General features: G+C 35.5%; 1 protein-coding gene across 3 annotated transcripts in view; it reads left to right on the forward strand.

The window, feature by feature from the left end:
* The window catches only part of AUH (AU RNA binding methylglutaconyl-CoA hydratase), a 106,813-nt gene that overhangs the window by 45,658 nt on the left and 44,259 nt on the right, over positions 1-16,896 (forward strand). For 2 of the 3 annotated variants that reach the window (XM_062513248.1, XM_062513249.1), the window contains 2 exons: positions 6,583-6,675; positions 7,581-7,637. In XM_062513248.1, the coding sequence (XP_062369232.1) occupies positions 6,583-6,675; positions 7,581-7,637 (150 nt within the window). Of the gene's footprint in view, positions 1-6,582; positions 6,676-7,580; positions 7,646-15,623; positions 15,686-16,896 lie in introns of all 3 variants that reach the window. The other variant, XM_062513247.1, reaches the window with a different exon arrangement.

Here is a 16,896-nt window from a genome sequence, read left to right on the forward strand (position 1 = left end):
GCACAAAAAAGCCCTGCAGATCTTTGTGGGACACCAAGTTGAATGTGAGATAGCACTGTGCTCTTCTGGCAAGGAAGGACGCAAGGAAGTGGTATCCCGGACTGCATTAGGATGAGTGTTGCCAGGAGTTTAGGGAGGTGATCTTTCACTCTCATCAGCACAGACAAGGCCACTGCTGGAGTACTATGGCTGGTTCTAGGCTCTTCAATAAAAGACAGAGCTACTGGAAAGTCCAGTGAAAGCCCCTGAAGGTGATGAATGCTCCAGAACATCTCTTTGGTGAGAAAAGGTTGAGCAAACTAGGACTAGAGAAGAGAAGCTCAGCAGGTGTATATTATGGTATTGTAAGATGAAGCTAGGCTGACTGTGGTGGTGTCTAGTGACAGGACCAGAGGCACTAGGCACAAACTGGAACAGAAGAGATTCTCCCTGAACATCAGGAAGTCCTTATTCACTGTGAAGGGAACTGAGCATTGATACCAGCTACCCGGGAGGTTGTGGGGTCTCCCTCTTTAGAGGTCTTCAAAAGACTCCTGGACATGAACTTGAGCAACGTGTTCAAGGTGATACTGGTTGAGCAGACAGGCTGGACAAGGTGAGCTCCAAAGGTCTCTTTCAGCCCGCACCATTCTGTGATTTAAGGGTGTCCCATGTGTTGCAGACATATGTAGGCAGATATTTGCTACACTTCCTTAATTTGCTTGAGTTAAAAACTGCTTGTGGAACTGTTAATCTCTTCCTCAATTTATAGCATACTTTCCTCTTGTGATCCACATAATACTGACAGTATGCAGGATATTTTTTTTTTATACAATTCATCCTCCTGGCTTTATGTTTTATAAAATCCATTATTCAGGAGAAAAATGCTGGAAATGCTCCCTGAAGTTGCTTGTTGTAGTAAGCTGTTCAGTAATCAACCTTTTTTGTCAAATAATCAGAAATGCACATGTGGAATAAATAGCTTGGACAATCTATTTCTTTGTTCTGTGGCAATTCAGTTGTGTTGTTATTTAGAATTGAATTCTGTAGCTACTTCTCTCTTAGATGGATGCTCACAGTTTTTGAGGTAAGTAGTGTATGCTCACTACTTTCTTTTCAGTTAAATTCTGGAAAACAAGAATTCTTCTGTTCATAATTAAAGACAAATAAGGGTTTTGAATCTGGTTCAGTAGGTACTAGAGATAGCGACGAGCTTCTGGTTTATATCTGAATAGCTGTTCTTATTGAAGGTTGGTTGCTAGAGATCACTGAATTAATATGAGAAAGGAGCAATAAGTACCTTTTCTGAACATTAATCAATGTTATATAGGATATAGGTATCCTATGGGATAGGCTAACACAGAAATAGTAAGCAAAGTTAAGGTAACTATCTTTCATTTTAATGTTTTGTATCAAATGCATAAAAAGGCAGGCTTTAAACTGGGGCTTCATTTGAATGTTTGTGGATACCAAATTCTGACTGCTGTAATTAGTTGAATTGAAAATACTTGCCCTAATCTGTAAAAAGTACTTCAAAAATAGGTTATTATATCTGAGGGACTGTATAGAATTTTTCAACTGTTCGGGCTTGAGTGGCTTTCATTGAATTTTCTGATTCATGGAAATCATGATGTGTTACCTCAATAACAGTGCAGACCTTTTACTTTTAGGGAAACTGAATTCTATGTCTATTGGATTTCAGTTCTTTATGATGGCTCCTACTTCTTAGCTAAAGGAAGGGAGTACTGCAGGTATTCTTCAGGTTGTATTGTAACAGCTGCCAAGCTACAAATGGGTGATTCTCATACACTTCATTGGCACTTCAATAGTCTAATTCTCAAAATCTTGTGTCTAGCTCAGGAATCTTTTTTTCCCATTTATATGAGTATGTGGTACAGTTGCTTACAGAAAATATTACATGTATAAATTTGTTTAGCAAGCAAGGAGGACACTCCAAGGAGGTTTTGGACAAGTTTGTGCAGGTTGACCAGGAACACAAATCATAAAGTCTGGAATTCTGGATAACCGTATTATTCTTCCTCTGCCTGTTTCAGGAACACACAGTAAGGGATCAGCATTAGTAATAGGTCTTCCTTTGAGTAACTGGACGCCAGCTAAAGAAAGTGATATTTTGCCTGTTATGTGAAATCTACTATATATGATGTTTCGTAAAAACAAGACTACTTCCATATGTAAATTGTTGCCATTTTGGTTTTGCTATATGTATTCATTCTTCATACTTCCATCTTCCTTGCTAACTGTGGAAAGTAGGTTTTTCTTGTTGATCAGGCCATTTATTTTTTGTCAATAATGAGAAGCTGAGGAGTTGAGGTTGTGCAGGAATGAGAAATGGCTGCTTAAGAGTTACTAAGAAAGCATCACATGTAATTGAATTACCTCCCAGCTATTATCTCACATATCTGTAATTTTATAAGAACTTTCTTAATAAATTAGTCAGAAGACTAAATAGCCATTTATGATTCAGATCAGTAGAATCCAGGCAGCTTCTGCTTTCTATTTGGGGAATGTTAGTATCTGCAATAGTATGAATCAGCTGTGTGGGCGTTATGGCACACATCTGAGAAACTAGTGGTCAAGTCCTCCAGACCAGGTGCCTTGTATTCATGTGCTGGCCTGTTGTTGGTCATATCATGGCCTCTAAGCAGAAAGGAAATCCCTTGTTAGTCACCAGTTAGACATCATATGGAAAGTCACTTGAAGATGAAATAACCATTACCTTCCTCAGAACAATTGTGATTCTTTGAAATTACTTCCAACACATTACATGTGTTTTTATATGCTTAATTGCAAAGTGCTCCCCCTGTGACATTCTGTACTCATGGCATAACTGTGGAACAGTTTACTTACTCAATTCTGCATCTTTCAGTAATAAAGAGTCACAGGAGAGCAGGTGGTATCCCAAGACTTCAAGATGGTGCTGGTCCGCCTAATGTAAAACTACATGTGACATATCTGTTTACCAGGGATGTATTCCTGAAGTTGAGCTGAAGGTTCACAGTTATTGCAGACTAGGAAGCAGATCCATTTCTTTATATTGGTGTATGTCATATTTTCTATTTTGTTTGAACTGTTTATGAGTTTAGTTTAGCTGTATAATTTTACTAAGTTTGTTTTCTCTTATTGAAGTACTTCAGTTTATCTGTTGGTCACTCTACCGGTATTATGTCTTGAATGACCAATAAACATCCTTTTTTACAGGTTTTGTCAGCTTCTGTGCTAAGAGATTATTCCTCAAACAACTTATTACATAAAATTTATTTCGATCTGCTTGTTCACATTTGTCTTCCCTTCAGCTAGAAGTCTCTGCTCCTGTGGTCTCGGGTGTAGGGATGTGTTCTTATGTCTAGTTCTGTTGCTGACATAACTGAATTGGACTCTTTCTTTATTATAATTAGAACCTTACTTTTCTGAAATACAATTAAGCATTAATGTTACATTAGGATGTGACTATTGGCATTTGCTTGGGATGTGTTTTATGTTCAGAATAGAACTGTTAGTTACAGTTTATAGAATAAGCAGCAAGTTTTACATTAGAATAGATGTGTGAAATAATTCTTTCTGAATTAATTGTGTGAACTACCTTATGTGTCCTAGTGTCCTTTATATTCCACACTTTGATGTACTATGGTAACTTAGTGAAATTCTCTAACTAAAGTTTAATGCTGCTCATTACTTAGTCTTTTTAACTACTTCTAACAACGTTAGTCTTTATATATGTGTGGTGTTCTCATGTCTCTGCGTTGTACTCTCTCATTTAGTTAAACTCATCTGTTTCTTTTTTTATGTCTTAAACTCCTTTTTTATTTCACTATGCAGCTCACGATTGCACCCTGAAAAACCTGTATCATATCTAGAATTTTGCACTAACAAGTAGTAGTACAAAAATTGCCTGAAATTTATAGCTTGTTATTTGAACCATGACAAAAATGTGGAATATTAAAGTATAAAATCACTAGACCTCTTGGCAAAGCTTTAAATATTTTTTTTATCACTCACAGCAAATGAGCCTTCTCATGTAGAGTCATTATGGAGATTGACCTGTCTATATGTGTAATTTATTGTTCCTAAAATGTAAGTGCATACAACTCAATTAAGCCTGCAGGGCATTATTTGTCAAACATCATCTCTGTTTTTGTTATGGCCTCAAAAGTTTTGGCAGTTGTATATTAAAATCATGCAGATAAATGTGATCAGGTGTCTCTTACGCTACAAAATACTAATACTCCAAGAAGCTTTACCCCTGTTAGCAAATTCTAGTAGCCTAGAAACTAGTTTACAATCCCAAGTGATTATTAACATTTTTCCCAGCTAGTTTTTCTGATGCTTCACAAGAAGATGTTAAAAGGATTAATGTCTTAAATTCATTTAATAGACTATTACATGGAATTTGTATTCTGCCTTTTATTCATTGTCAACTCTTTTATCAGGTGATCCTTTGAAATTAATATCCTTGGAAAGTGATGATTCTAACATACATTATCAAACTGCTTTTTTATCCCTTGAATTATGATTTTTTATTATTTCATTATAGGAATGCTGTCTATAATTCTTGAGACCAAGCTGTTTTATAATACTCATTCTCTAACTTCCATTTCCATGTGCAATAGTCTACTTGAATTGCACCATAGCTAATTCTGGATGTTGCTTATCTTAGGAAAGTATTCTGTCTTGGAGTACTGCAAAAGCCCTGCAAATAGTGCTCAAGGTCCTGTTTGCTAGTCTCTGATAAATGGAACAATCATACAGGCAGTAACTGCTGGAAACTGTAGTTAACAATGACCCTGCCTTCATATTCAGACAAACTATTTTTTATTTACCCATGGAAATGGCATATTTCTTTAAGAGAAAGGCAAGCTGTGTCAGCTAGCAAAATTGCAAGACTGTTTGGCAAATTGGTTGTGTTGACAGGGTTATAAGTTTCTGTCAGCATCCTGGCCTTGCTGGAAATGAGAGTTGCCTTTCCATATAACTAAGAAAAAGTAAACAGAGAAAGAGGAGATTTTTCTACTATTCCTCTATCTCCTATGCCTTCTGTGGCAGATGGCAGGTATAATGGATACCTTGAGCTCTTTTAAGTCACTGAAAGAGTTCTTGCAAACAGTAATCGGTAGCCTCTTTTGGCACTGAAATTGATTCAGATAATTGCTATAAATCATGATTTAAACCAGCAACCCAGGCACTTTGTTTTATAGCATCTGTTAGAATCTTGAAAAGCATTGCTAAGTTTTTACTCTTTTTTAAAGACAATTGGATTTTCTTTAGTTGTTAATCATGAAAGTAGGTCAATTTGCAGCTAAAATAACATTTGTTTAATTATGTATTTTGTTTGTTACTCAGTAAGAGACTACAGGCTTATGTAATAATTGTCATGCTGATGTATACCAATATTTATTTGATTCTTTTGTTAAATGAATTTATCCAAACTTTATCTGTCAGACAGGAAAAAGGTAAGCTAGGTAGCACAATTTCTAATTTAGAACTAGGTAGTTCACTAGGAAAAGTTCTAATTAATACATTAAATTAATAATTCTTGTCATATAACCCTTCTATATTTTAAAAGGAAATAAGTGTTTTAAAATAATTTTCATTTATATGTTGACAGAATAGTTTTTTCTCCTCTATTTCCAGTGAACACTGAATGAACTAGTAATTCAATTAGTTGAAACATTAAAACAAAGAAAATATTTTTTTAACATCTGCAGAAAAAGTTGTTGCTGCCAAGAGCTGGTTTAACATTTCAACAAGCTGTACACCCAAGTGTCCAGCTAATGAATTGCTTTTGACTATCTTTGAAACTTTAGTAGCATCAGTGTACTGCTGGACTACTGTTTGAGTATATTTTAAAATGGATAGCTTGTGGTAACTCTTACATTAAATATAATTAAAGCTGTAATATAGAAGTTGATTTCTCAAATGAGAATGCATTTTTCATCAAACTTTGAGTTTGTGGTAAAGAGGGATGAAGAGAAAGTGAAAAGCAGTACTTAAAGCTGATTGTTTAAATGACTTTGTGTGTCAGAGCACTGATGATAAATTACATACAAACCATACCGTGGTCACACAGGCCTCTGGACCCCTGCTACCTGTCATGTGTGCTGGCAGTATGTGCATCTCTTCGTCAAACTGAAGACTCTCCTACCTCTATTAAGCTGTTAGCTACTGTTTTACAGGAGAAAAGGGGCAATAGTAATGGCCACTATTGCCAGTGGTGGTCTGGGAATGTAAAGATACAGAAAGCATCACAGGCATGTGATACATGCATACACCTCTATTTCATCTGGGTCTGTTTGTATAACTGCTTTGTCTAGCTCTGCTGTCTGGTTCTTGAAGTTTACTTTTCAGATTTTTGTCAAAAGTGAGCAGAAGCCAGAGAAAGAATTACAAACCTATCCAGCCACAGAGGGATAGGGAGAGTAATTTTTTTTTTTTTGCCAAGGTGTTGCTGATCAATGTTTAGTCAGAGTGTATTTTTATGAAACATTTTTTCCCATACTGTGACTGTAGAATGAGCAAAATATAAAGAAATCACATTCCAGAGGTGTTCTTAATGACGTTGGTGTTAATTGGTACTTTCTTTTTCAGCTAATCTGCCTGTGCCTACTATTGCTGCAATAGATGGAACTGCCTTAGGTGGTGGCCTAGAACTTGCATTAGCCTGTGATATACGGGTGGCAGGTAGGTCTGAACACTGCTATGGAATATAGGGTTATTAGTGTTAGAGCTGGCTTGACTAATCCTTCTGTTGGCAACAGTCTTATAAAACTTACTTTGTATTTGACATTGTTTATAACCCATTATTTTAAAGGACTTTAGCAGAAGCCTAAGTACTTGCTAGTGTTTCATTTAAAACAACCCTGTTAGCTGGATTGTTTTGTTAAACATTTATTTGGTTCTTCTGACCCTAATTTTATCAGTTTTGCAGAAGGGTCAAGTAATTATTAATTTTTTTTTTTTATTCTTGTGCCTTTGAAGTACTCTGATTTTATCTAAACTGGGTGCCGGGAAAGAACAAAAGTTCCTAGTGAGTGTATTATTACATAAGAAATTAAATTATAAAAGTGACAACTCTAGTTTAAAAGAGGAACCTTGAGCTAATAAGCTGTCAGAACTGTAAAGCCTGTTGATGGAAAGTAAATGGATGTTTGGTCCTGAGCAATTGCCAGTAACTTAGGATTTATAAAGTTGTTTGACCTTAGAGAATAAATATTCTGTCACCTAAAGAATTCAAATAATACATAATTCTAACCCATTCTAAGTTGTTAAGCAATAACAGCTATTTCTTTTTATTACTTTCCATTTGGAAGCAAGTCTGTTACTCACTGTAATTTCTTACTTGCTATGTAAAAATTAATAAAGTACTGAATTTACCTTGATGGAAGTAGTTGGATCTTTCACTAAAAGCAGATCAGTTGAATCTATTTGAAGTCTTTTTAACAAACAAATTCTTTTAAAAGTGATTTATTGTTCTTTTTGAAGAAAATTTAATATATTAGCAAACTTATAGGTCATCATTATGTGTTTTCCATAGATTTTTTTCCCTCTACATTATAATAAGATTTTGTTTATATTCTGTTTTTTAGCATCTTCTGCTAAAATGGGCCTAGTTGAAACAAAGTTGGCGATCATTCCAGGTGCAGGTATGAATGTTTTGTTTTTGCTACCACAGATAACTAAATAACATGTACTTAGTATCAGATTTTGAATTGTTTATGGAATTCTGCTTATTTTTATATTTCTATTCAGTATTTTAGTATGTGTTACAGCTTATTGCTTGTATTATTTACCAAAATTATTAAAAAGTGTGTTTCTTATTTCCAGGGACAGTCACCTGTATATTATGTTTTTAAATAAAGTCTTCACTAACTAAGTCAACATTGAGTGATTCTGTAAATAACATTTAATGTCTTGATCTGAAGACTAAATAATTTTCCTGAGGGTCAACCAAGGAAGAAGGATTGCTTGTCAGTGTAAAAGAGCAATTATTTGAATTAAGATCTACTTTTACATAACATTTGGTACTTTAGGGTTCAAGTACTGTTTTCAAGCTGCTTGTATATTGGTTGTAATGAGTTTAAGAACTGAAAGTGTAGCAGTGGATAAATCTGTTACCTTGCCAAGACTTTTTGAGTCAAGAACTTTTGTATTTGGAAGGCCAGTTGACCTGCTTTTCATATACTCAAGGTGAATGAAAGTTACATAATAAGTAATTTTCAAGGAATTGTTACGAAACCTTTTGTTTTTATTTTATATATAAATCATTGCTACTTAAATTAAGATATTTGCTGCTGTGGGAAAAGGGCAATAACTGGGAAAAAAGTACATCCCTGTGATTTTTTGTCTTAATTTCTGGGAGTTCTTGAGAACTTTATACTGTTCTTTTGCTCCTGTTTTCTATCTAATGGGTGGAACCTATTCTGAAAACACCATATCCAGTTCAAATGGATATCATTGCAAGTCACATAAAAAAAAGCAAACAGTAAAAACAACCATAATGGGAGTAGTAGTATGAACTTTGTGTTTAAAACTGTCCCATCCTATGACTAATCTGTACAATTATTGTACAATTTCAATTGCTATATAATTTTGGTTGTTGTTGAGATGTGATTTCAATCAATGCTTTCTGTGGTCAGAGCTACATTTTACATAATGAAAATAGTTATGATTGATGTCTGGTTTCTTTTTAGTGGTGGACAAAGATAATAAAGATGTATTTACTGGTAGTGGTGTTGTTGTGAAATAATATGCCTTGGCAATAACTTCCACTGAAGAAAAAGACAGAAATTTATGTTTACATTTGTTGTCAGTTTTTGCTCTTTGTCCTCCCACTCCCTCCTTTCCTAAGTAATTCTGTAGGACAGTGTTGGAAACATACTCTCCAGTTCAAGAAATTCAGTGCAAATTCTCCGTATATTCTCTGTATTCAACTTTTCAACTATGTTTTTTTAGGTTGTCTCATTTCCTTGTCTTCAGTTCTTTATAGATGTTTCAAACTTCTGTGCTCCTATCTTAAAATGCTAGTTAACTGACTTGTTATAAGTTTCATTCAGAATATATTGCTGCTATTCAAAGACTGAGGTTTGAAAAGTTGGGGGTTTTTCATTCGTTTGTTTGTTTTGCTTTGTTTTTTTCTCATCCTAAAATAATGAGTCAGGCGTATGTCTTCAGCTCCTTGGAAATGTGACAGATTTAAACTTCTTACATTGATTTTTCATCTTACCCCAACATTTTGGGGTATGTTCAGTGATGATTTTTTTTCCCTATTCCTATCAGCCTTTCTAACAACTATTTTTGTTGAATATATTTGAACCAATCACAACTTTTTCCTGATTAGCCTGTGCTCACACCAGTCCTGTTAAGCAATGGCATTGTTTCAGCCATTTTTTGCTGCTTGTCATCCAAATAGTAACTGATTATGCCTTTTGTCATCAGAAAGTGAAGGGTGAGTGAAGGAATTTTGCAGATGTCATTTAGGTAGAGAAGCCAGGTATACACACTTGAACCATAGGCTTCATGGGTTAATGGAATATTTTCTGACAGTGTTTATTTCAAGCTGCTCTGAGCCAAAAGAGAACTGAGAAGTAGAGCTGAAAAGTGAGCTGTAGATTTTAAGAGGCCTACATAGATTTCTGCTGCCATCTAGTACACCTGAAATCTGCTTGCAAACTGAGCTGCTTCTTTGAACTAGGTTCCTGTACCATGGTAAGCTACTCTTTATTCTGCTCTGTCAGCTGATGGGAATATATGATAGATGTAAAATTTTAACTCAGGTGATACTTAATGGGTGTTTGAGGCTGTGTGGAAACATATTTATATTGTGAGGGTTTGCTGTTTTAAAAGACCAGAAATTTATAATCAAAGAGTTCTGTTAGAGGATGGTTACTAGAATTTAATGGTGTTAAAATATAGATCCAGGGTATATCAGCTGTTATGTTTTTTTGGACCTTGTTGTTTATTATGGTGTACTCCGTTCTTAATGAAATGTGATTATCAAAAGACAGAGTGAGGTGCTGTCTATTGACCAACTAATTTTAACACAGATTTCCTAGGTGCAAGACATTCTTCTTTTGGGAATGCACAGATGTACTACAACTTTCTAAAGGCTAAATTTGAGCAGCAGTTAGTTGAGCTAACCAAAAATAAATTGTTCCTTCTAAGTCTGCTGAGTGTCTTGACCAAGTATGCATTTATAGATTGTGCTGTTTTGTAGCAGGTTGAATCTCCTCAGAAAATTCATCCATGGCAGACAGCATACCAAGACCAAGTCGGATGACAGCAGTGCCTCCTTTTATACAATAGCTATGTTCACAGACCTGCTGTTCACGTTGTGAGGGAGCAGGATTATAATTCTGCATTTGGAAATCTAAACCCAGTATACCGCAGTATGGGAAAAGCTTAAACTGCCAGAATGTGAACCAGGAAAAGCAGTAAAACTTTATGTTTTTCCTCTTGAGTACATCCCACTTTCTAGTAAGGAAGGCAGGATTCAGAGGACTAGTGGAAATGTGTGGCAGAGAGAAAAGCTTGGTAATTTGGCGATGGGAAAGTTATCTGAGAATGAATATTGATGATTTTTGTTTTCCAAGGAGAGTCTGCCAATCATCATTGCACAAGTAGTCTTATGCCAACACAAAAAATGTGTCATAGAATCATTTAGGTTGGAAAAGACCTTTAAGCTCATTAAGTCCAACTGTCAAATAAGCGCTGCCAAGTTCACCACTAAACCATGTTGCTAAGTGCCACATCTACACCACTCGAGTGACTCAACCACTTCCCTGGACAGCCTGTTCCAGTGCTTGACAACCCTTCAGTGAAGAAATTTTTCCTGATATCCAATGTAAACCTCCCTTGATAAAACTTGAAGCATTTGTTACTTGGTAAAAGAGATTGACCCCAGCCTCCTGTCAGGTAGTTGTAGAGATTGATAAGGTCTCCCTTGAGCTTCATTTTCTCCAGGCTTAACTCCTCAGCAGTTCCTCATGAGATCTGTGCTCCCTTCACTGGCTCTATTGCCCTTCTCTTATATGCTCCAGCACCTTAATGTTTTTTCTGTAGGGATCCAGAACTGGACACATTATTCAAGGTATGGCCTCGCCACTGCCAAGTTCAGGGGGACAGTTGCTGCCCTGGTCCTGCTGGGCACACTATTGCTGATACAGGCCAGGCCACTGGCCTTGGCCACCAGGGCACAACTGGCTGACATTCAGCTGCTGTCATCCAGCAGCCCAAGTCCTTTTCTGTCAGGCAGCTTTCCAGCCACTCTGCCTCAAGCCTGAAGCATTGCAAGGGGTTGTCTCCCAAGTGTCTTTTCTTTCTTTATGGAGTTCCAGCAAAACTTTCTGTTCAGTCAAGCTGGTCTTCTTTCCCATTGACTCTTCTTTTGCCACATAGGGATGGTCTGCTCCTCTGTCTTTAGGATTTTCTTCTTGAAGAATGTCCAGCCTTCCTGAAAGCCTTAGCCCTTCTGGACTGCCTCCCAAGGGACTCTGTCAGCTAGCCTCCCAAACAAGCAAAAGTCTGTCTTCTGGAAGTCTGAGGTAGCAATTCTGCTAAGCCCCTTCCTTACAGCTCTGAGAACTGAAAACTCTCATTTCATGGTTGTCTGTGCCCTAGATGGCCTCTGAGCAGCACATTATCCTTCTCTGTTTGTAAATAGCAGGATGGCACTTGGCCTCTTTGCTCACTCACCACCTCTGTCAGGAAATTGTCTTCCCATAGTCCAGGAATCTCTTAGACTTATTTCCTCTATATTGTATTTCAGAGTGTGTATGGGTCTGTTCATCCCCTCTCTTCCTCAGATTCCTTCACTGTGAACTCTTTGTCTGTTGGCCTATTGTGCTATAATTTGTGGTTTACAGGGTAGAGGTTGCAAAAACAAACAGTCCCTAGAATTTTATTAAAAGTAGGTAGCCAGACAAAGGGAAAGTTTTATTGGCCTCAGATGAAAAGGTTTCAGCAAAGACTAACCTGTTCTTAGGCATGAAAGAAAGAGCTTGGGAAAAAGTTGTGTATGTCTTAGCTGTGCATAATGTTTCAGTCATAGTACTTAACACAGTGGACAGCAGTGAGTTTGTATGAGACAGTATTTCATGAAAAACCAGGCTTTATTAGCTTTGCAGTTTAAGGAGATACTTGTTATCAGTCAGAATGACTTTTTTCAAAGCTATTCACTGCTTAAAGGAGTCCCTATTTTTTGATCTCTTAGTTAAAAAACTGTTAAAACAACTTATTTTCTGTGTAATCCTGTATCTGTACAGAACTCAAAATAGTGTGGGCAGGCTTTTTACACAAGACAAGTGCTCATTCTCTTTGTTTTGTTTCCCAAACTGACATTTTAAAAAGTGCAAGTATCTGTCATTAATTGAATGTAGTTTTTGATGTCTCTCAACTTGCAAAGGAAGTGTTTTTCAGTGACAACTTTCTCCTCAGCCAAAAATTGTGCTTTGGAGCATTTTTTGTTGAAGTACCTTTTTTTTTTCTCTGCTTCATAACTTTTTAACACTGTCTCAATTAGTGATGTAATCTGGTTTTTATCTCTAGATTCTCACAGTGGATGTCATACGAAGCTTGCAATTGATAGATGATGCCTTTCTGGCAGATTTGCTTTTACCTATTAGTATTTTATTTATATACCACTCAGTATTAGATCTGTTATGAGAACATAAAAGCGTTTGTAAAGAACATACATAAACTTCCTACTCTGTTAATAGAATGAGATATATTAGTTTCACAAGGAGGATTCTGTGATAGCAAGAAGTAGAAAAGACAGGCATATATATAAAAATAATTTGCATTTTCTTTATGCAATTTATTTCCACAAAAGATTTAGGAGTAAGCTAGGTATTGGTATTCCATGGCCATTTCAAGGGGTAGCCCCATTCAGGTGCTCTGTCACTGAGCATGGCTTGTACTATATTTTCCAGACCATCTCTGCACTGCAGGGAACTACAATCATGTTTCCACCAAAAAAAAAAAAAAAAAAAAAAAAAAAAAAAAGAGAGAGAGAGAGAGAAAGTACCTTCATTGAAATTAGTATCCTTGTGTAAGGTAATTTGACCTTGCTAGATAAAATCTGGCTATTGGTCTGCATACTTAACAGCTGTCACCCTTTGTTTTTTGTTGTTTGTTATGTTTATAAAGGCATTTTAATTAACAAGTCTTTGTTAATTTCATCATCATTTTGCCTTTATTCTTCCATGCTCCTCCCAGAAGTTCCACTATTTCATTAGCAAGCTGTCTTCCACTGTTCAATATTAAAATAAAAAACAAGTGCATAGTCCTGGGATTGTGCTTTCCTTGAGAGCATTCTGCTAAAAGCATATTTTATGAGGAAGACTTAAAAAAAAAAAAAAAAGAAGGAAATAAAAAGAAACTCTTTTAATTCTCTAAGAAAGTCTTTGAAATAAGCTATATATTCTTTCTACATCTAAAAGTTGCTTTGAACCCTATTTTCCAAAGGTGAAACCAAAGTCTCCTGTTGGAGACTGGACTGGTTTTGTCTTTAAAATATAGAACAAGAAAGAGATTAAGTCACAGCATTTCATTGTTCTCCCTTTACTTTGGTAACAGTATTGTTTTGATTGTTCTTCCAGACTTTAAAATGTATTTTCCTAATCTATGAAAGTATTAATTCTTTGCTTTTAAAAACATCCTTATGGTCTCTGTTGCAGTACTTACTTTAAAGCTACAATTTTTTTTTCTATTTGGGATGAGAAAGATGTCAAGGGAATTTCCGCACCTGAAAAACTCACACAAAATATGTTCTTGCTAACAGCAGTAGTTCAGTAGTTGTCCAATTCAGCCAAGTGTAAAGGTTAAATTGAATGTCACACATTTCAAGTTGAAATCCAATGCACATTACAATGGACTGCTAGGATATTATTTAGATTTTTATATTTCAGTTTCATTGGTAATAGGAATAGCATTTGATAAGTGCTGAAAAAATTAAAGTGTTACTATTTTTGATAGTGTCTGAGGTAGGATTTGAAAACTTCTGCACATTTAGTGTAGTTTTTCTGCATGTAGGTGCTTCTTGATAGTACATCATCACAGATTTTAGAATGAAAAATCTGCTTGTTTTGTATAACTTTTTTACCTCTTACCTGGGCAATACTGTACCATTCTTGTCCATCTTTATTCCTACCCTCACTAGCCTATTCTTTTCTTCTCCTTTAATTATTTCATATAGTCTCCCAAGTTTTTACATGAACTTTTTTTTCATTACATAAGTTTTATAAGAGTATTTTAAATTTTCAAAGTTCAGGTCTTAGTCCTGAGACAATCGACTGACTGAGTGGGCAGAAAAACTCAAAGTGAAAAGTTAGCTCTGAGTCTGGGTTTTTTTTTTTCCGTTAGTCTATAATGTATTTTGTGACATCTATTACTTCTCCTTTTTCTTTACCTCTGTCCTGTGTCAGAGTTTTAATACTACAATGTACACAAATTTAATGCTAGTAGAAGACAGTCTAAAATAAGCTCCTGAATCCACATCTTCAGCATTTTATCAATACTGTGGTTAAAATTTTATTTACTGTGGATCAACCAAGAAAATTAATTTTCTTCTTCTTGACTTACAATTAAAAACTTCTTTTTTTTTACTGTGGATTATTAGTGACTGTTGAGCATTTAACAATTCTATTATGATGTGATACAGTAAAAACCCTAAATTAATTACTCTAATAATGTTTATCTACTTTTCTTCAGTCATCGGAAATCTCAATAACTCAAGTTATATTTTAATATTTTTAATGTGTGTCTCATGAGATGCATTTAACAAATGGCCTGAAATAAGGAGCTGCAGAGCTGCCAGTAGCATAGAAAAGAGGCGTCTTAACATCCATGTTTTCCTCAGAGTAATTGAACACAGTATATAGAATGTTTCTAGAGGGGGGTAAATTTGTTCTGCTTCTGTAAGTTAAAAAGAATTGTGTTTCTTACAGTTTCCTTTTCTTAAATAAAAGTAAGCTGATTGTCATCAACTGAATCATTTTCTCACTGGCTTTTTGACCAGTTGTAATGGTGATGTTGAGGCAAAACTGCAAAATGTCTTGCAATACTAACACTGCAAAAGCTCCACACATAAAACCAATGTTTTGCAAATTATATATACAAATTTCTTTGTTTTTTTAAATAGAATACTTCCCAAGTAGTAGCAATGTACAGCAAAATAGATGATAGAAATCTGTGTCATCCAAACTGTCCCCTGTACCTTCATGAAGCAGGTATCTCCAATACTCAGCTTTGCAGAGGGATCCTCAGAGCAACCTTCCCCCTTGTCTGCTAACCAGAGAACACTTTCCAAATCCATACTAAAAACTCAAGAAGTACTTCTTACAGAAAGAGGAGGTATCCAAGGCTATCATGTGTATCTCAGATGACTGCAAGTTATATAGAATACTATTTGAAATGTCAAATTCAGTGTAAGAAATTGACCACTTTCAACATTCTGGTTTGTTTTGCTAGTAGAGATTGCAGAACATTTCTTGCTGACCTGAATTTGGAGACATCTTGTGTAGAAAGCAGAATTAACAGTCAGGTGTTTGAGAAATTGCAGTATCTTAAGTAGCAGGACTGCATATGCAACATACTGTGTTAAGGTTTGTCCCCTGATGCTGCAGAGGGAGAAGGAAGTAAAACAAGAACTAAAGAAAGCCCCAGAAGCCAAGCTGAGCATTAGAGGAACTACTAGAACAGAGAAAAGGAATTTTCTTTATCTTGGAAAGCAGAGAATAGAAGTTCTGAGATCAGTATGATGTATCACTGGTGAAATCAAATTTTACCAGCAAACAGTGACTGAATGTTCCTTAGAATTTTGTCATGTCTTGGGAGAATAAAAGCATTGTTCTTTATATCCAGATTGAATTTTGGAGTACTGTTTTTACTAAAATTCATTCTTACACCTTGAGCAATTTTATCAATTACCTTCCTAATTATCAGGGGTGTATAAGAAAGCTTTCATGAGTTGTAAAATTATTTTGAGATTCATGGGCTGCTCATTTTTGAATGACAGCCAGAAAGGGAAAAAAATGCAATGAGTTATTTGTTTTCTTCCATCCTCCTTAAGTAATGTAGACTTAAGCTCCATTCAAGTACTCTTTCACTGAGCATGGATTGTACTATCACATTTGTATCATTTCCATACCATCTCTGCACTGCAGGGAACTACATAGGGAAGCTTTGGAAAGAAAGCAAACCCAAACTTTGCTCTTGCATCTTGGTTTTTCTCACTGCATGTTTAGAATAGTATGGCACTGAATAGAAATTATGGTCTAGGCCAACTGTAACAATATGAATGGAATTCACAGTAGGTTTCATAACATAGGTACAAAGTAGATAATATTCACTTGGGGTGCTCAAGTGAAGAGGACATAGAAAGAATAAAGTATATAGAGAAAAGAATGATCTAAGATGCTGCTAGGTAAGGAGCTTTATATTTTTTTCAAAGCCAGTTAAAATTTAAAAATTACCTGTGTACAGACTTGCACATAATCAGTTAAATGAGTTTTCTGTTGACTCATACAGATCCATCAGAGTTCATGAATGCTCTTGATGAAATAATTTTCCCCTCATGTAAAGTTTGGACTTAATTTTAGAAGTTGTAGAAAGCCTTTGTACAAGACCACCCTTTTTTACTTTGTAAAAGATCACCCTTTTGTTCCACAAGCATGTCATAAAAACAGAACCTACTGTCTATCTCAAGCTTTCTTGTCCACTGAAAATTATAATAGAAAAATGGCACATTTTCATGTGAAGTTTCTTTATTATTTCTAAGCTTATGCAAAACTTAGATGAAGACCAAGTAATAATAACTGGTGTTTCTGGGCGAAAATGGGGCAAGAGAAAAATAAAAACTTGCTGGATATGGAAAACAGAATTGCATGAAATTTTCTATTAAAAATT

Source organism: Cinclus cinclus, chromosome Z (genome assembly GCF_963662255.1).
Source record: "Cinclus cinclus chromosome Z, bCinCin1.1, whole genome shotgun sequence".
NCBI lineage: Eukaryota > Metazoa > Chordata > Aves > Passeriformes > Cinclidae > Cinclus > Cinclus cinclus.